The sequence below is a fragment of the Schistocerca americana genome, chromosome 6, assembly GCF_021461395.2.
Source record: "Schistocerca americana isolate TAMUIC-IGC-003095 chromosome 6, iqSchAmer2.1, whole genome shotgun sequence".
In the NCBI taxonomy this organism is placed as follows: domain Eukaryota; kingdom Metazoa; phylum Arthropoda; class Insecta; order Orthoptera; family Acrididae; genus Schistocerca; species Schistocerca americana.
The window spans coordinates 44,280,232-44,301,175 of record NC_060124.1 but is presented as its reverse complement, the minus strand read 5'-3'; the positions used below and the strand labels follow the sequence as shown (position 1 = coordinate 44,301,175).

The following is a 20,944-nucleotide window of genomic DNA, read 5'->3' as shown; positions in this document are numbered from 1 at the left end:
TGAACGAATTCCTACTACTCCTGTTTACCAAGTAGTTTGTAACCGGTCTAAGAGTTAAATTGGTCAGTAGTGTACAAATACAGAGTGACAGCATCAGGCTGTATCAGTCATTCAAATAAAGTTTAGATAGTAACATATTTGAAGCTTTGTTGTCTTGAAAGGTACATCTAAGGGCACAAAAAAAAAATATCGTTGGTTTGTAAGAAACTGAAACTCATTAAGTTTAGACTAGCCCTCTTGGGAGCTGTTAATTTGTTCTCCGTTCATTAGAAACAATGCAGGATGTCTAAGCGCAACAAACTACTAAGCAAAACTACTTTGATATCATAGTTTACAATTCGTTTCTTTTACTCCCGTCCATGACCACTAAAATTGTGGCAAGACTATCGGTTTATGTCAGTGACGACCTATTTAAGAGAGCCACATGGATGGTATTTTCTGAACTGCTTTGTAGAGAGCTGCAACTGACTGAAATCGATTGTCTGAGGACGATTTTGGTGATCAGAGGCGAGAATATAATGACCTGCCTGGATACCTGGGCGCGTTAGCACACCGCAAGGGACCAAACAGCGTGGTTATTTGTCCCATCGGATTAGGAAAGGCTGGGAATCACCCAGTATTTCCCTGAAGCAGTTTACTGGAATCGCGGAAAACCTAAATCAGGATGTCCGTCAATGCTAACTAGAGGTGACCGAGACGTGTAATCAATGGCACCCCATACCATCAAGCCGGGTGATACGCCAGTATGGCGATGACGACTACACGCTTCCAATGTGCGTTCACCGCGATGTCGCCAGACACGGATGCGACCATCATGATGCTGTCAACAGAACCTGGATTCATCTGAAAAAATGACGTTTTGCCATTCGTGCACCAAGGTTTGTCGTTGAGTACACAATCGTAGGCACTCCTGTCTGTGACGCAGCGTCAAAGCGTCAAGGTTAACCGCAGCCATGGTCTCCGAGCTGATAGTCCACGCTGCTGCAAACGTCGTCGAAACGTTCGTGCAGATGGTTGTTGTCTTGCAAACGTCCCCATCTGTTGACTCAAGGATCACGACGTGGCTGCACGATCCGTTACAGCCATGCGGATAAGATGCCTGTCATCTTGACTGCTAGTGATACGAGGCCGTTAGGATACAGCACGGCGTTCCGTATTACCCTCCTGAACCCACCGAATCCATATTCTGCTAACAGTCATTGGATCTCGACCAACGCGAGTAGCAATGTCACGATACGATAAACCGCAATCGCGATAGGCTACAATCCGTCCTTTATCAAAGTCTGAAACGTGATGGTACGCATTTCTCCTCCTTACACAAGGCATCACAGCAACGTTTCACCAGGCGACACCGGTCAACTGCTGTTTGTGTATGAGAAATCGGTTGGAAACTTTCCTCATGTCAGCACGTTGTAGGCGCCGCCACCGGCGCCAACCTTTTGTGAATGCTCTGAAAAACTAATCATTTGCATATCACAGCATCTTCTTCCTGTTGGTTAAATTTCGCGTCTGTGGCACGTCATCTTCGTGGTGTAGCAATTTTAATGGCCAGTAGTGTATTTCAGTATGGAAAAATTTGCTATAAAATAGAGGAGGAGATCTGTTCTATGAACTGAATACTATTAAGGAAATTGTAACACACGGACCCGCTAAAGCATTAAGAATGAGGAAAAAGGAATACTTTAAAGGGCGAATAACGATTTGGAATGGCCATACTAGCAATTTAATAACAGAAAAATGGAGGCCTATCTAGAAACTCTGTGATTACCTGGTAATGTGAATTACAGACAGTATTAGGGAAGTAAATCTGCTTTAGTAAAAAAATAAATGCAAAAAATTAAATGGTGGCTTCTCTCATTACAGTAAAAGTACAGCACACCAATAAGAATGTATCTTTTCATTACTGTCTATCGGTGTCTATACGTCCTAAAGCAGTCTTTTAATATGAAATACGAATTTTCTCTTAAATGTAAGTAAGTTAAATTTGAGTTTTTAAGATATTGCCCTCTGGTGCACTAAATAAGTCAAACATAATAAGATACATTCGCGACACTCTCCCTGAAAGATGCGAAAAGCGATCAACGCTATGCAAATCTCCATAAAATTAGACCGTGCTGACTGTCATATGAACCATCAAAGAACTAGCTCAGTCTGTAAGACGACACTAGATGCATACCTCTGGAGAGCGGCGAGTACATGTGCATCTCCACGCTGATCCCGCCGGAGCTCTGTCCGAACAGCGTCACCTTGTCCGGGTCGCCACCAAATGAGCGGATGTTGCTCTGCACCCACTGTAAGCCAGCCACCTGGTCCTTGAAAACGTTGTTGCCCATGGCGATCGGATCACTCAAACTCAGCAGTCCTGCACAGCACATAAAACATCTCGCGTGAAGTCAAGACCCAAATCCAAAACCTGATCAAAGCTGCAAAATACACTCTGAACAGAGAAAAAAATTAGAAGACGATAAGCATGAACCTTCCGGGATGTAAGGTCGTGGTCCATGAAACTCTTCAGCTCCTAACGTTTCGTCCAGAGCTGCGCTGGACATCTTCAGAGGGGTGTTTCTCCTCCGGTGCATCTCCACGCTGTCGGCAAGACTCACCGGAGGAGAAACACCCCTCTGAAGATGTCCAGCGCAGCTCTGGACGAAACGTTAGGAGCTGAAGTGTTTCATGGACCACGACCTTACATCCCGGAAGGTTTACCAGAAGATATATCATCCGGTCGTGAAAGCCTTCATACTATGATAAGCATGAAGTTTCACAGATAGCTGATTACATGTGAATTCTTGTGGAAAATGCAAAGCAAGTAAGACGGGTCACGTGGAATGGGCGTCATAGCGTGAAACATGGGTTAAGATAAAAATAAGGAAAGAAGCATGCATGGAAGTGAGACGATAGTTTAACTTCCCATCGGCAACGATATTGTTTAAGATGGAGCAGATTGTCGGACTGGGTTTTGTAATTATGGGAAAGGAAATCGGCCGTGCCATTTCGTAGGGGCTACGTCGGCATTTGCCTTGAGTGATTTAGGCAATTCACGGTAAACCTAAACCTACATAGTGGAACGTGAGCTGAAAGTAACTAAAGTGGAGCTCATGCGAAGTAGCAGAAGGGAAAATAGTCGATTACTTAACTTTGAAATTGGGTAAGACAAAGAAGCCGGAGGCAAGATTCCGTTGGTAGGACAGAATATTAGGATTTAACGCCTCGTCGGCGACTAGGTATACAGCTGCATCTGCATCTACATTCGTACTCCGCAAGCCACTGTACGGTGCGTGGCGGAGGGTACCCTGTAGCACTAGGAGTAACTTCCTCTCCTGTTCCACTCGCAAACAGAGCAACTGAAGAGCGATTGTCTATATGCCTCCCTAAGAGCCCTAGTGAATCTAGTCTCTTGATGGTCCTTACGGGAATTTATGTTGGCGGCAGAAGAATCATTCAGCAATCAACCTCAAATGCCTGCTGTCTAAATTTTCTCAATACTGCTACTCAAAAAAAGCGTCTCCTTCCCTCCAGCGATTTTCATTCCTTCCCAAAGCATCTCCGTAATACTTGCGTGTTGCTGGAACTTACCGTAACAAATATAGTATCTGCTTCCGAATTGCTTCGATGTCTTCCTATAATCCGAGCTGGTGAATATCTCAAAGACTCAAACTGTGCGCAGAAATGGGTCGTACGAGTGTCTCACATGCTTCCTCCTTTACAGAAGAACCAGAATTTCCTAAAAAAAAAGCGAAATCTACTATTCGCCTTCACTACAATTCTTACAAGCCCATTCCATTTCATATTGCTTTGCAACGTGTCGCCTAGATACTTAATCTATGTGACTGAGTCAAACAGAATCCTACTAATGTTGTACTGGAACATGATGGGTTTGTTTTTCCTACTCGTCTGCACTGACTTACATTTTTCTACATTTAGGGTTATCTGCAGTCCATCGCACCAACTACGAATTTGGTCTGAGTCATCTTGTATCCTCCTACAGTCACTCATAAGAGTCAGTCATAAGAGACCCAACAGACCTCGGGTTGGAAATGGATGGCGAAGTAAATCATCAAAAGCGTCTCCAAATTAGCCACCCACTTCCCTCGAGTGAGTTAGAGTAAGCGTGGGGGTCTGGATAAGGGTTTGAACCGCCACCCTCTCTAATACGAGTCCAGTGCCCCGTCTCTCTCATCACTCAGTTACATTACGTGAGATGGTCGTAGCTAGGAGGTTTCCATAGGGAAAGGGACACAGATATATAACGCCTTCGTGAAGAAGAGCTATACTGCTACCACATAGCTCTATTTTAATAACGAATTAGTCGCAAATTTACACAATTCGCCGAGGAGATGTCATCTTAAACGGTTGTTTCATTTTGAGAAAACGAGGAAAACATACGAATACTAGGATATAAAAATGAAACTCCTTAAACTCGATTCTGAAATTAGAGTTAATGAATAATATGTCAAAAGTGAATAAACCGCCTAACAGAAAAGGTGAAGCACCCAGAATATAAGGTCTGATATCAATGTAAAATGTAACTTGTACAAGCCATTTGCTGGTATGTATATGATCAGAATTGAAATTCTCTGTGACATCTAGAATGTCCACCAGAGTGCTGCAGTGTTCTTTGTGTTAAGTTGTTACCAAGCCTGGTAGGATATATAAGGAGCGTGAACAACGTTGGATGTTGAATGAGCACTGTAAGGGCACGAAGATGTCGCTTTAGAAAGCAATATAATCATCTTGCAAAGTGTGAAAGGGACCTAATTATGGGTCTCCATTTGATCGGAAGGTCAAATCATGCTACTTCTACATTTATGGGGCATTCGGATGTGACAGTAACAAGATGTTGGGCTGCATGGGAAAGTGAGGGCAGACAGACATAGTTGATGTCAAGCTTCCGGTCAATCACGTCTGACCACCACGGGAAGATCGCTGTATTGTGGACCAGGCACACTCTATCACCTTTACATCTTCACCTGCCATCCGAGCCCCAGTAATCGACTCCCTGGGATGCCGTGGTGCCGTGATCGGCAATCATGGACTGTTTATAACGCGGTCGCACTGCGTTCGTGGACAAATCACAGTACTGCACTATCCCAATTGACCGTCAACGGGTAGTACGATGGATACATAGGGAAAGGGTCCAATCTTCATCCATTTTGAAGAGACCCAGCGGTGTTACTCCATGCGTCAGTGTGTGGGGAGACGTCGAGTATGACTTTCGGTCATGGCTCGTAATGATTGAAGCAATTCTAACGGTACAACAATACGTCACGGAAATCCTGGGTCTTGAAGACCTGCCTCTCGTGTAACAGTGCTGCAGCGCCGTATTTCAACTGGGCAATGCTCGTCCGCATATGTAACACGTGTCTGTGAACTGTTTTCGTATGTTGACGTACTCCCGTGGGCAGCAACATCCCAGATCTGACCCTGACAGAGCGTGTGTCAGACAAGTTCCGTCGTCAGCTCCGTTCCGGCGCCAGTATCAGGGAAATCAAGGCCCGGGATTCTTTGGCTCAGTAGAGGCATTATGACACCTTTCCCAAACGAATCAGAACGTGCACACAGGCGAAAGAGGGTAAAACCTAATACTAATAAATGACTTCATACCGCCAAAATATTTATACATTTGCCTCGATGTTTGCTGAAGTATCATCACGTACCCTCCCACCACGTGAATTCATTTTTTCGTTTCCTCCTTCCCTTCTGGGTGCTTCATTTCTTGTGAGTGTACGTCTCTAAATACGTTGAAGTGAAATTAAACACATAGAACAATGCCAGAAATAAAGTTCGAAACTAACAGTTGGTTTGCTGCATACGGAGAAAGACGAAATTAACTAAGGAACGAAGCGCACATCGTACTAGGTAACAATACCAGTGTAGCATTATTGAACTTATTTAGAAAATAAATAGACTGCTTTATGTTATATCGGTGAGTGGAAGTTAAACGCACTGTAAGTAGCCTGTTTGTATGTTGGCAACGCTATAGACTGTGTTAACATCGCTGACAGCGACAAGAGATTCTGTAGTTGGACGAACAGTAGTTAGCCAAAGGATAGGGAAGTGTATGTACATGATATTCTTAGTGGGGACTCTGTATTGATAAGACATGCATTTTAAAGTGAGATGAAATGATGTGTTTATAGGAAAATACGTAAGGAAATGTGCCGGCCGGGTTGGCCGAGCGGTTCTAGGCGCTACGGTCTGGAACCACGCGACCACTACGATCGCAGGTTCGAATCCTGCCTCTGGCATGGATGTGTGTGATGTCCTCAGTTTAGTTAGATTTAAGTAGTTCTACGTTCTAGGGGACTGATGACCTCAGAAGTTAAGTCCCATAGTGCTCAGAGCCATTTGAACCATTTGAACCTAAGGAAATGTATGATGATGGATGTTTGGTTGATAGTGTTTGGGCAGTGGAATTATTGACAACTATATAATTTTTTGGAACTGGATGTAACATGAATAAGGTAAAATTTTCTAAATACATTTTTTGTCGTCAACAGAATCTTCATTTCGTTAGCCATATGCCTCCTAAGTAGTTAGAGTCTATAGCAGAATCTTTTTATTTAGCTGGCTGTAGTTCCTATTTGCTGTAATTGCTGTAGTTCGTGTTATGAAGATTTTTTGTGAGGTAAGTGACTTATGAAAAAGACTAGTGTTTGCACTGTTGGGATTCGTGATTAAGATGAATTTAAGGAATTAATAAGAGCTGGAGGTAGTTTCATGTTTCTTTAATTTCGTATTTTTTGGATTCGTATTATTGTTAGGATTTTTTGCAATTCACGGCCATTCTTTTGTGTTAATTATTGGCAGTCATGTAGTCAATGTATAGCAGTCAAATAGCGTTGGGCTTGTATATTGTGGATAATAAATGAATAGGTTAAGTTTGAGCTGTCTTTGTCACGGAAAATTCTGCAGGTCAGTGTTTAATAAAAAGAATTATAGAGGTAGTTTCACATGGACGTATTTAGAAAATATTATCTTATTCATGCGATATCTAGTTCCAAAAAATACGTAGTTGTCAATAATTCCACTGCCCAAACATTATCAACCAAATATCCATCATCATACATTTCCTTAGATATTTTCTTATAAACACATCATTTCATCTCACTTTACAATGCATGTCTTACCAACACAGAGCCTCCACTAAGAATATCATGCCTATACGCTTCCCTATCCACTCGCTAACAACTCTCCATCCAACCATAGAATCTCTTGCCGAGGGCGCAAAGCGCTGTCAGTGATATTAATACAGTCTATAGGGCTGCCAACATACAAACAGGCTACTTACAGTACATCACGATATGTAACCCCCCAGTCCATAAAGTTTCAAGACTCGATTAGTCAGAAACAGAGAAAAGTTAAAATGGTGATTTTAATCCTTCGGGTGTTCTATATGGTCTGCTCCGACTTGAGTACACCTCACACAACGTTCAACTAACCATGTGAAACAGTCAGAAAACCCTTCTGTCGTGTTGTTCAGCTCGTACGTTACATTGGTTTGAATGTCCTCTTGCTCATCCAAGGGCTGCCCCTTTATGTCAATTTCTGCATTTCGTCGTTTTGTGTTAGATCCATATCGATAGCGCCGATTGTTGTCACCCGTGGTGATTCTTTCCAGAGAAGATACGATTGCGTTTCTCGTTTCGATCAAGTAGTGTCTGTTGGTCGCGGCCGGCCGCGGTGGCCGTGCGGTTCTAGGTGCTCCAGTCCGGAGCCGCGCTGCTGCTACGGTCGCAGGTTCGAATCCTGCCTCGGGCATGGGTGTGTGTGATGTCCTTAGGTTAGTTAGGTTTAAGTAGTTCTAAGTTCTAGGGGACTAATGACCACAGCAGTTGAGTTCCATAGTGCTCAGAGCCATTTGAACCATTTTTTGTTGTTCGCGAGTCATTGTTTTGGTTACGGAGTCAAGGTGTGCGAGACAAACTGTGAACTCACTTTTTTCGTCTTCAGAAATTCCGGAGAATGTCTTAAATACTTGATTTTGAGATGTTGCTCTATTGTGAGTTGTGTCATACCAACGTTCACAGGCTATTGTCGCTCGTCCACTACTTAACATTGCCGGGTCGATACCACATCTAGTGTTAGAGTCATTAGTTCAAACTGCCACAGTAGTTACTGCGCCGATATTGCTTGCACGTCAAGGATAAAATCAGTCTCGTAACTTTTTGGGCGGACGGTGTATAATACCACATACAGCAATAGTTACCATAGAGGAGAATGGAGCAGTGGAGATGACAATTTTGACTCTAGGCTATCACGATTATTTCATTTCATGATATCGGGGATGGCAAAAAAAAAAAAAAAAAGAATTCAAATACAGGCTCTACGTAAAACTTAAGTAACATGTAAATTCACTGATGGCTGGGTGTTGTGTGATGTCCTTAGGTTAGTTAGGTATAAGTAGTTCTAAGTTCTAGGGGACTGATGACCATAAATGTTAAGTCCCATAGTGCTCAGAGCCATTTGAACCATTTTTTGTAAATTCACTTGAATCTGACTGGAAACTATGACAGATAAGTCATACAGAGTGATTGTGCGGTCATGTACCTAGGTCCGGTTAGAGAGGGATGTTCACTGAACGTTTACATTAACAAGCCTACGGTTTTTGATAGGTCTTCAAAACATTGAGCGCACGCTGTCTGTAAGAATGTCACCGCTCTACTTGAATTACAAATCAAGCACAACAGTGTGTAACATATTCTGTGCTGATCACAGCAGTGGACACACCGTAAATAAATGAACTGTAGAACCTTAATACCCACTACACTTTAATCCATATCCTGAAGAACACGAATTTTTTACGAGTATAGTTCGTTCTGATCTTGAAGCTTGGGCATCACGTGGCATAATCTGTTATTGTAGTCTGCAATCCGAGATGGAGCAACTTCTAATATTTATGGGCAAAGAAATTTTCATTTGTAGTGTTAGACCTGCCAAAAACAAAGAAAGGACGGCATGCACTTCCACTTATATTGGCCCACATTCTTTTCTGATAGTTCTGCTGAGATTGGCGGAAGAAATCTAGAAATTACTTTGCCTGCACATTGTTTTTCCTCCTCCCTAATAATTTATGAAACGCTTAATGCTGTGTGGAAGCGAAAACACGACTCTTAAAAAGAGAGCAGAGAAGGGAATAGAAACATATGACATGAATTTCCTTAGATACGTGGCTGAATTTACTTTGATGGGTAAAAAGAAAAATGACGACATCCGTGGTGAAATTAATATGTAAATATAATTAACATAATAACAAAATATCAGTTACGAGGGAAGAACACACATAGCTTATGCCAGATGCAAGAATCATTAAAGCCATAAAACAACGTAAACCAAAAAGCGAAAGACCTTTAGGAAGATCAGTGAGGAGATGGCTTGACCAATTTTGAGCCACGCGGGATTAGCTGAGCGGTCTACGGCGCTGCAGTCACGTACTGTGCGGCTGGTCCCAGCGGAGGTTCGAGTCCTCCCTCGGGCATGGGTGTCTCTGTTTGTCCTTAGAATAATTTCGGTTAAGTAGTGTGTAGGTTTAGGGACTGATGACCTTAGCAGTTGAGTCCCATAGGATTTCACACACATTTGAACATTTTTGAACCAATTTTGAAGAAGACGGAACGGGCCAAATAGTCCGTTGCTTTATGTAGATATATACAGATGCAGGTTTTAAAGTAAGGACGTAGTCCACACTATTGTTGTGTAAGAGTCAGTTGTTATTTGTTAAGTATGGTGGAAAGAAGCGGCCACTCCCCTGTTTGCGGCCGCTCTATCTCGCAGCTACTACGAGAAGATAAGATACAGTGGCCTGTTCCTATCCTCATTCACTTTGCAGCGCCCGAAAGTGAGCTGGCAGCAGGGATGAAAGTTGCTCCAGTGAGCGCCAATCACTGATTAAGAAATACGAGTAGTAACAAAAAGAAAACAAAAGAGCGTAAAGCTAAACAGAAAGAGTTACGTCATAGGTTAAGGAGGTGTTATCACACCACGCAACTAAGAGATTTAATCATTATTACGGTAGAATGCCAAATCTAATACATGCAGACAATAATCTCACCTATTATCAACAATATTTCCTACTCTCTGTCCATAGACAGAAACGTTGAAGAGATACTTTTAGTATACAATTTGATCCTCGGCGAACAGTAATCTTCTACAACGAATAGGCTAATTTCCTTCTAAGATCTAAATTTACATTCCAGAGTTGTATATTAATTGGGGACACATAAGTTTATTTACACCACTTGTTTGTGAGTAAACAGATCAACTAATTATGTGTAATGCTAATTTATAGCTAACATAATAAATTCAGGCATTACAATTACCGTGATACTATTAGGTGCGTACCCGTAGTATAGCGTCGTATCTACCAAGCCGTGCTGAAGAACAATGCCTCCGAATTTTAATGTGAAAACTCTTAAAGCTTTTTAAGTGGAACAGAAGTTATTGACATTCTACATCTTTATTCTACAGGTCTACATATTTGTTTCTCAACATAGTCACAATGGCAACGAAAACATTTCTCCCAACGAGTGACCAGTCAGTTGATTCCGTCACTGTATAGTGTTTGATCTTGTTGACGGAGCCACAAGCTCACCATAGCTGTCACTGATACCACTATCAAAGTGAGAAAGTTAAGTCCGCGAAGACTTCTTTTTTTTAGGTTTGGGAAACAGATGAATATCAGATGGGGACACATCTTTACTGCATGGAGGGAGGTCGATGAAAGTGAACACAAGGCGTCAGATGTCGCAGCGCTCATGCATGGTCTGGTATTGTCACGCTGAAGGATAGGGTGCTCCATGTGCGGTCGAACTCTTCGAATTTGAAGCTCGATTACAGAAAGATGTTTCTCACGCACCGACATAGTTACGTTACACACCACCCTTTATACGCTACAGTTCAGAGACTCCTGGCGGTATAGCTCTACAAAGATGTAGAATGTTAATAACGGTTCTCTTATTTAAAAAGCTATAAGAGTTTTCGCATAAAAAATTTGGAGGCGATAGTTTTGGGTCCTCGTTCATAGTACGTATTTGGCGAATATTCGAAGGCATTACTTTTCAGCACGCCCTCGTAGTATTTATTTGGCGACACAGTTGGTGTGCAGAGTGGGACTTACCCAGGACCCCTAGTCGGTAGTTGAGGAGGACGACAACGACTCCCTGGTCCAGCAAGAAGTCGGGTCCCCAGTCTTCCTTAGAGATGCTGCCACCGGTGAAGTGACCCCCAAAGATCCAGACCATGACCGGTAGCAGCGCGTCCTCCGACACCTGTCATATACAGAAATACAACCGTAGTACTGAAGGTTTTTAAGGCAACCAAGTTTATTGTATTTACGATATGTATTAAAAACTAATATGATCATTAGATAAAATGTTCTCGGTTTTGAAGTCTCATCAAGTGACATAAAATTCTCGAGCTCTCGACAGCTGTCATTATCAGTTTCCTCAGCAGTTAAGACCTCTGAGTGTGCTCACTTTCTCCAACCCATCAGTGAGAAGTAGTAACGCATGAGCAGGTTAACGGAGACAGTTACCTAAAACCCGAAAAATTTATCTGAGAATTGAAATTTCGAAAATACCTGTGTATAGGTAATATATTTAAGTGATTATCATTGCAAGATCAGAGGTTCATGTAAGCGCGAGATAAACCATTTCAAATGTGAAATGCTGGTACATTAATAACTACCGTAACCGCCAGAATATCGAATGCTAGGACGCAAACGTGCATGCTTTGTGTTGTACAGGTGCCAGATAACAGTTTGTGGGTTGAAGTTCGATGCCTGTTGCACTTAGTTGGTCCGTACAGGGACGGCGAAGGCTGGTTGTACATGGCGCTGGAGTTGTCCGTTGATGTTCCATATGAAGGGCTTATTTCAACAGTGATACAAGTCCATTAGCTACACTTTTCTGCCTATAACGCTTCTGAAATTAATGATCCAAGCAAACAGAAATAAAGGTTCATCTCTAGCAAGAAGCTATACGTTTGAACATTTCTGGTATCTCAACTGCAGATTTTTCTGCGCTCATTTAACTTTAGGACTCTGCTTCTTAATATGAACAAAAATGGACTTGTACCACTATTGAAATAAGCCCTTATATGTGCTCGACTGGAGACAGATCTTGTGATCGAGCGGACCAAGACAACATGTTGACGCTGTGTAGGGTTACAAACGTGGTATGTGGGCCAGCATTATTCTGTTGGCAAACACCCCCTCGAATGCTGTCACGAATGGCAGCACAATAAGTCGAATCACCATATTGATGTGCAAATTTGCAGTCAGGGTGCATGGGATAACCACGAAAAGTGCTCCTGCTGTCATACAAAATCACACCACTGACCCTAACTGTAGTTGTAGGTCCAGTGTAACTAGCACGCAGACAATTTGGTTGCTGGCCCTCAACTGTCCTCTTACTAACCAGCACACGGCCATCACTGGCACCGAGACGGAACCAGCTCTCGTCGGAAAACACAACAGACCTCCACCCTGCCCTCCTGTGAGCTCTCGCTTGACACCACTGACGGAGAAAATGGCGGTGGTTGGCGATCAGTGGACTGCACGCTGCAGAGCACCTGGTTTGGAGCTGTCCTTGAAGTAAACGATAGGTAACAGCTCGTTATGTCACTCTGGTGCCAACTGTAGCTTCAGTTCCAGTACAATGCGCCGAGCATGACAGTCTTCCCTCTTGGTAGGGCCATATGGTCGTCTAGAGCTCGGTCTTCATCTGACCGTACATTCTCATGACCACCGCTGCCAGCAACCGTGTATAGTGACTACGTCCTTGCAAAGTCTTTATGCAATTTCGCAGAATGAACAATCAAATTCTCGTAGCCCTGTAACACGACCTCACTCAAACTCAGTGATGTGCTAATAATGGTGTCTTTGTCGCTTTAAAGGCAATCTTGACGAACATCAACTCACCACGTATAACCTCAAAGGTAACTATCGCTCACGACCGTTACAGCGTGTACTTACAGCAAACCTGATTTTTCATCCTCATGGTGGCGCTACTAGCCTTACTCTTATGCGACTGATGCGAAATTTGAATAGACATTATCTTTCAGATGTGAAAGGCCTCTCTGGCCGTTTTGAGTTTGAAAAAATACGTTTTAATTCCCCATGACAGTCACACGCAACCGCGTCTGAAATTTACGAACGTGACTCTGTCACGCGTGCCTTGTGCAGTGTAATTATAAATTATTCTCTATTCACATAACACCAAATGGAATGTAGGTGAACTAAAAACAGTTTTTGACCATTGCATATGTTTAAGTTACTGTAAGCTAAGAAACAATAGAAGGGAAAATATTGTCGGTTCTTAGGCGACGTCATGCTCATCTTTAGATTTTTTCTCCGAAATTGAAAAGCCAATTTACAGAAAAATATGCCACCAGATGAGTCGAAGCGTCGCCTGTGAAGAAGAAATTTGAAGAGAAATATGATGTGGCGTAGCAAAGTAGAAGATTTTACCTTCGATGATAACTATCATCAAAGCCTACAGACTGACGTAAGACACGGTTGTTATAATGCGACACCTAGTAAATCTAACACTTGCTTCACCTCAAGAGTTCGCTGGGTTCGTGAACACAGAGGAAAGTCAGCAGGTGGCGAACGTACCTGAGGGGTGTAGACGTTGAGGTAGAGGCAGTCCTCCTCTCCGAACAGGTAGCCATCTCGGTCCTGGTAACAGGTGGTGCCAACCTCCTCCACAGCGTCCCTCACTCCTTCCCAGGCAGCTGGCGGCTGTGGCGGCTGTGAAAACAGGTTGCAGTTGCTCCATACATAATGAGTAACGACTTGAATTCTGAGGACAAAACTCGAACTGACATTAAAGTCTGGAAAAAGCAGCACATGTCGTTAGATTTTTCACTGTATGCAACTGGAAGTGAATGTTGTCCTCTGATGAAAAGCGCGGAGACCGGTCTAACATTCTTGTAGTTCCACATAGCAACCGTACTATGCGAGACACTATTTGTGCCAACCACGGTGAGATGGCATGTCCTTTTTTGGTAAGAGAGAGCATACGCCCTGTATCTTCCTTGTAGCAGAAAACATAGCGTTTAATGTGCACGTATCCACCGCACTACTGCCCAGATACATTTTTTCTGACGTGACAGCAGTCATGCGAATACGCGTATACATAGATTAATGGTAGTATCGCGTACAAAAAATATACGTGAAGTGCATTGGCGGAGATGTCATTGGCACTCAAGTGGTTCATTTGAAACGGTTTCCGACACGATTATGGCCGCACAACTGGAAGTAACAGACTTTTAACGCGGAATGGTAGTTGGAAGTAGAAACATGGGATATGCCGTTTCTGAAATCGTTAGCGAGTTCAACATTCCGAAATCTCAATGCGAAGAGTGTGTCGAGAATACCAAATTCCAAGCGTTATCTCTCACTAGGGACAACGCATTGGGCGACGGTCTTCGCTTAATGACCGAGAGAAGCAGCGTTTACGTAGATTTTTCGGTGCTTACAGGCAAGCAACACTGCGCGAAGTAAACGCAGAAATAAGTGTTGGGCCGCGCGGAGAGGCCGCGCGGTATTAGGCGCCATGTCACAGAGTGCGCGGCCCCTACGCCGGACGTTCGACGAGTCATCCTTCGGGCATGGCTGTCGGTGTTGTTCTCAGCATAAGTTAAAGTTAGTTTAAGTAGTGTATAAGCCTAGGGACCGATGACCTCAGCAGATTGGTCCCTTAGAAATTCCCATACATTTGAACATTTGAACATCAGTGTGGGACGTACGAGAATCGTATCCCTTAAGTCAAAACGGCGAAATTTGGTATTAATGGGCAAAGGTAGAAGATGGCCGACGTGCTTTTGTTATTACATGACATCACCTGTAGTGTTCTGCTGTGCTCATTACCGTATTGGGTGGACCTAGACGACTGGAAAGCCGTTACCTGGTCAGATCAGTCCCGATTTCAGTTGTAGGATTCGAGCGTGGCACAGACTAGACGCAGCCATGGGTCCACGTCGTCAACAAGACACGGTCCAAGCTGGTGGTGGCTCCACAATCGTGTGGGCTGTGTTTACATGGAATGGACTTGGCCCACTGGTCCAGCTGAACCGTTCAACGGAAACTGTTGTATTGGGATACCTCTATACCATTTTCGGTCATGGATGGGCTTCATGTTCGCCAACAAGGATGGAAATGACAGTGCATGTTCTCGCTTCCCACGCTCGGGTTCCCGGGTTCGATTCCCGGCGGGGTCAGGGATTTTCTCTGCCTCGTGATGGCTGGGAGTTGTGTGATGTCCTTAGGTTAGTTAGGTTTAAGTAGTTCTAAGTTCTAGGGGACTGATGACCATAGATGTTAAGTCCCATAGTGCTCAGAGCCATTTGAGCCATTTTGAAAATGCGCCAAGTCACCGGGCCAGAAATGTTCGCCATTGGTTTGGACATCATTCTGTACAATTCAAGCGAATGATTAGGCCACCCAGATAACCCGACACGAATCCCATAGGACATTTATAGGGCTTTATCGAGAGGTCAGTTCGTGCGCAATACCCTGCACCGATAACACTACCTCAATTACGGACGGATATAGAGGCCGTAAGGCTCAATATGTCTGCAGGGGACTTCCAACGACTTGTTGAACCCATGCCACGGCGAGTAGCTGCACTACACCGGGTAAAAAGAGATTCGACATGTTAGGAGGTGTCCCACGACTTTTTGCACCACAGTGTATATCGTATAATACACTCCTGAAAATGGAAAAAAGAACACATTGACACCGGTGCGTCAGACCCATCATACTTGCTCCGGACACTGCGAGAGGGCTGTACAAGCAATGATCACACGCACGGCACAGCGGACACACCAGGAACCGCGGTGTTGGCCGTCGAATGGCGCTAGCTGCGCAGCATTTGTGCACCGCCGCCGTCAGTGTCAGCCAGTTTGCCGTGGCATACGGAGCTCCATCGCAGTCTTTAACACTGGTAGCATGCCGCGACAGCGTGGACGTGAACCGTATGTGCAGTTGACGGACTTTGAGCGAGGGCGTATAGTGGGCATGCGGGAGGCCGGGTGGACGTACCGCCGAATTGCTCAACACGTGGGGCGTGAGGTCTCCACAGTACATCGATGTTGTCGCCAGTGGTCGGCGGAAGGTGCACGTGCCCGTCGACCTGGGACCGGACCGCAGCGACGCACGGATGCACGCCAAGACCGTAGGATCCTACGCAGTGCCGTAGGGGACCGCACCGCCACTTCCCAGCAAATTAGGGACACTGTTGTTCCTGGGGTATCGGCGAGGACCATTCGCAACCGTCTCCATGAAGCTGGGCTACGGTCCCGCACACCGTTAGGCCGTCTTCCGCTCACGCCCCAACATCGTGCAGCCCGCCTCCAGTGGTGTCGCGACAGGCGTGAATGGAGGGACGAATGGAGGCGTGTCGTCTTCAGCGATGAGAGTCGCTTCTGCCTCGGTGCCAATGATGGTCGTATGCGTGTTTGGCGCCGTGCAGGTGAGCGCCACAATCAGGACTGCATACGACCGAGGCACACAGGGCCAACACCCGGCATCATGGTGTGGGGAGCGATCTCCTACACTGGCCGTACACCACTGGTGATCGTCGAGGGGACACTGAATAGTGCACGGTACATCCAAACCGTCATCGAACCCATCGTTCTACCATTCCTAGACCGGCAAGGTAACTTGCTGTTCCAACAGGACAATGCACGTCCGCATGTATCCCGTGTCACCCAACGTGCTCTAGAAGGTGTAAGTCAACTACCCTGGCCAGCAAGATCTCCGGATCTGTCCCCCATTGAGCATGTTTGGGACTGGATGAAGCGTCGTCTCACGCGGTCTGCACGTCCAGCACGAACGCTGGTCCAACTGAGGCGCCAGGTGGAAATGGCATGGCAATCCGTTCCACAGGACTACATCCAGCATCTCTACGATCGTCTCCATTGAAGAATAGCAGCCTGCATTGCTGCGAAAGGTGGATATACACTGTACTAGTGCCGACATTGTGCATGCTCTGTTGCCTGTGTCTATGTGCCTGTGGTTTTGTCAGTGTGATCATGTGATGTATCTGACCCCAGGAATGTGTCAATAAAGTTTCCCCTTCCTGGGACAATGAATTCACGGTGTTCTTATTTCAATTTCCAGGAGTGTAGATGTGTTGTTGACATTTCACTGGTAGAGATAATCTGATTGCCAAATGACGACTGGGGTATTCCAAAGTTTGCGCGTGTAGATTACCGGAAATGCTGACCGATCAGAGTGAAAGACGGAAAAAGCAACCGCTAATCTCTTATACTACGCAGAGTAGAAGATCGGAGACGTCGGTTCGTAGTTTTGAACCTGAGTTGCAAAGGCGGTTGCTGACGTCATGAAATATCACCAAGGAAAATACCATGCACCCCTCAGGAAAAGTAACGGTGATTGTGTTTCGTCGGCTAAGGAAGATATGGTCATGGTGGCCTTTATTTTTCTTTTTAGAGAAAGTTTAAAAATCTGGTCTGTAGTACACAATAGTCCCCCGATGAAAAATTGAGAATGTCTTTACATAGTTTCCACGTCAAATGACCTTGTCCTCTCGCATGACACTGAAGAACCAGACTCTCGGTGAGGTGTGGCGCTTCATATCGCACCCGTTTAGAGCCTATGTATCGGGAGAATGACTCATGCGTGCAGAGTGACAGATGGTCTGAAGCGGGTTCAGTCGAGTACGTAGTTCTAATTTTCATTTGCTAGAGGGTAGTAGCGGACAGGGCTAAACAGAAAGAACTATAATGTAGTTAAAAATTTTGACCACCAGCGTCCAGTAATGCACATAAACATTCAAGAAACAGGCCAAGAGAATGATTTTGCGAATTGTTCTGTTGATTTCTTGAAGGCTTTTTTGTTTATTTGTGTTTGTACGGTGTTGCATATGCTTTTAGTATTCTGACTGATGCGTGAATGTGGTCTAAAGTAAACATGTAGATCATTGTTCTACTGATGAACGCTATACGAAGTTTTAAGAGAATGTGAATACAAACTACGGGGAATTTTGTATCATAATATGTTAAATAAGTTTAAGGTAAATGGAAAGCTAATTCGAGTGCAAATGAAAATATTAATTACGCTAAGTATAAACAGAACATCAGAATTTTTAATATTTATTTCGGGAAAAAGTACAGTTCGAAAGTGTGTTATTTGTTGATTGGTTAATCATGAAAAGTACGGAATAAAGCGGGAGAATAATGTTTTTCTATTGGCCTTAAAGAAGATTGACCGATCACAACGGAGTGTTCTTCCTCTTGGTGATATAGAATGCTTACAGCAGTCTAAGGGATTCGGAGCCCAGCCTTTCGACGGTACGGTTGTGTGTAGTATGAGCTACCAATGAAGTTGTAATTTGCCGGTTTTATTTGTGCTACATGTTTCAAAAGTGTTTTAAGGTGAAGGCATATTTATTCCTGTGTTTTTGTTTTTAGAATTTACGGATTTTAAATAATTTTGTGTATGAGAAAAGACAGTAATTCCGGGTGGTATATTGAGCAGATCGGTGCTTAAAAACCTGAGTGCATTAGACACCGCTAAATTTAATAATATGGCGAGCATTTTCATTGAAGAAGAATCCTTGTTTAGTAGCTGTTAAGATCTCGGGAAATACGTTGCCATAAACTTGCTAACGTGAATTAAAGGATTTGTGCGTGACTGTGTTAATATTAGCACCGGCTTGGCAGTGAACGTGTACATCTCAATGTTCAGAATGTACCGAAGTTTTGCCAGTATTTCTACCTTTCATTCAAAATTAAGACCTTTTCCGGTTCTTAGAATAGTAACGTTGCATGCAGCCTGATGCGAGCTGCAGTACGGTAGGTTTCTGCTCGGCTTTTCTAACAGCGATCTGCTGCAACGTGTTCACAGGTAGAAGCAGGTAATGGACGAAAGAAACCGCGCCGCCGCAACGAGACCTAAAGATATGGATGACAAGTCTTGACATATTTTTAATATGGCCAGGACTCTTAATTTTCAGATTTTTAAGAAAAAATCTTTATAAATCAATTATTTACGCTGACTTGAGAGTCACGCATCCTCTACAAGATTGTTACTTGTGTATTTCCTCTAAAATTTCCAACTAAACAATTCTTACTGAATACGAATTAAACAACCCTTAAGCACTGGGGGAACGCTGATTTCCGAAATCACGGGTGCAATTACGTGCTCCATAATCAACAGGAAAGTAGAATATTGTTGCATTTTATCTCATCGAAACATGACGCTAGCAAGTGTTGATAAGGAGAAAGAAAAAAGTTAAATCTATTAACAAATGAATGAAAATTGTTACAGGCGTTAAAAAGTAAACTATTCTATTTCTTTACATAACATTTTGTCGACTAACTTGTAGTCTCCGTCAAATATTCTTAAAAGAGCTTGCTGCCTGGTCTCATCCAAACAGTGCGTGTGTTTAAGAAAACTGCAGCTTCTACACTATACTTCTAACTGAAACCACGGAAACTACCTCGAAGAAGTTGATATATGGAAGTATCAACAAATATCAAAGAGTGAGTTAGCTTTACTTTTACTTTACACGCCACGTGAGCCGAGTGGTCAGCAAGTCCGATTTTCATGTGCAGAACCTACGTACAATTCCTGGCACTGACAAGAATTTTTCTTTGGAAGAAGTAATGGAATGAGATGCACTCAGCTTCATGATGCCAACACAGAACTCCTTAAGTGGAAGTCGAAGCACCAAGGTCTGGAAAGTCAACAACGACCGGAAGAGCTAAGTACTGACTCTGTGCCACTACATATCGCACCCAGATGAAGGCACATGCTGTGCAGCGTGGTCTGCAGATCTTGATCAAGAAGTTTAGTTTCAAACAAATTACCAATGGTTGAATGCTCTTATACTGTACACTGAAGACCCAGATAAACTGGTACACCTGACTAATATCGTGTACGACCCCGTAAACAAGCAGATGAGCCGTGGCACGGATTCGACTAAGGTCTGAAGTAGTACTTCATGGAACTGACACCATGAATCCTGCAGGGCTGTGCATAAATCCGTAAGAGTACAAGGGAGTGGAGATCTCTTCCGAACAGCACGTTGAAAGGCATCCCGGATATATACAATAACGTTCATATCTGGGGAGTTTGGTGGCCATTGGAAATGTTTAAACTCAGAAGAGTGTTCCTGGAGCCACTCTGTAGCAATTCTGGACGTGTGGGGTGTCGCATTGTCCTGCTGAAATATCCAAAGTCCGTCGGAATGAGCAATGGACATGAATGGATGCAGGTCATTAGACAGAGTGCTTAAGTACGTGTCACCTGTCAGAGTCGTATCTGGGCGTATCAGGAGTCCCACATCACTCCAACTGCACACACCCCACACCATTACAGAGCTTCCACCAGCTTGAACAGTCCTCTGCTGACATACAGGGTCCATGGATTTATGAGATTGTCTCCATACCCGTGCACGTCCATCCGCTCGATACAATTTGAAACGAGACTCGTCCGACCAGGCAACATGCTTACAGTCATCAACACTGCAATGTCGGTTTTGACGGGCCCAGGCGAGGTGTAAAGTTTGTGTCGTGCAGTCATCAAAGTTACACGAATGGGCCAACGGCTCTGAAAGCCCGTATCGATGATATTTCAGTGATGGTTCGCACGCTGACACTTGTTGATGGCCCACCATGGAAATCTGCAGCAATTTGCGGAAGGTTTCGGCTTCCGTCACGTTGAACGATTCTCTTCAGTCGTCGTTGGTCTCGTTTTTGCAGGATCTTTCTCTCCTCGCAACGATGTCAGAGATTTTAAGTTTTGCCGGATTCCTGATATCCACGGTACACTCGTGAAATGGTATTACGGGAAAATCTCTACTTCAACGCTACATCGGAGATGCTGTGTCTCGTCGTTCGTGCGCCGACTATGACACCACGTTTAGACTCACTTAAATATTGAAAAGCTGCCATTGTAGCAGCAGTAGACGAT

At 44.1% G+C, this 20,944-nt stretch overlaps 1 protein-coding gene across 1 annotated transcript in view; it reads right to left on the bottom strand.

Moving 5' to 3' along the window:
• Positions 1-20,944, bottom strand: part of LOC124619816 (acylcarnitine hydrolase-like) — a 53,363-nt gene that overhangs the window by 27,178 nt on the left and 5,241 nt on the right. Inside the window, exons 3-5 of the mRNA XM_047146412.1 lie at positions 13,616-13,750; positions 11,117-11,267; positions 2,177-2,362 (exon numbers count right to left, since the gene is read on the bottom strand). Coding sequence (XP_047002368.1) covers positions 2,177-2,362; positions 11,117-11,267; positions 13,616-13,750 — 472 coding nt within the window. The remainder of the gene's footprint in view (positions 1-2,176; positions 2,363-11,116; positions 11,268-13,615; positions 13,751-20,944) is intronic.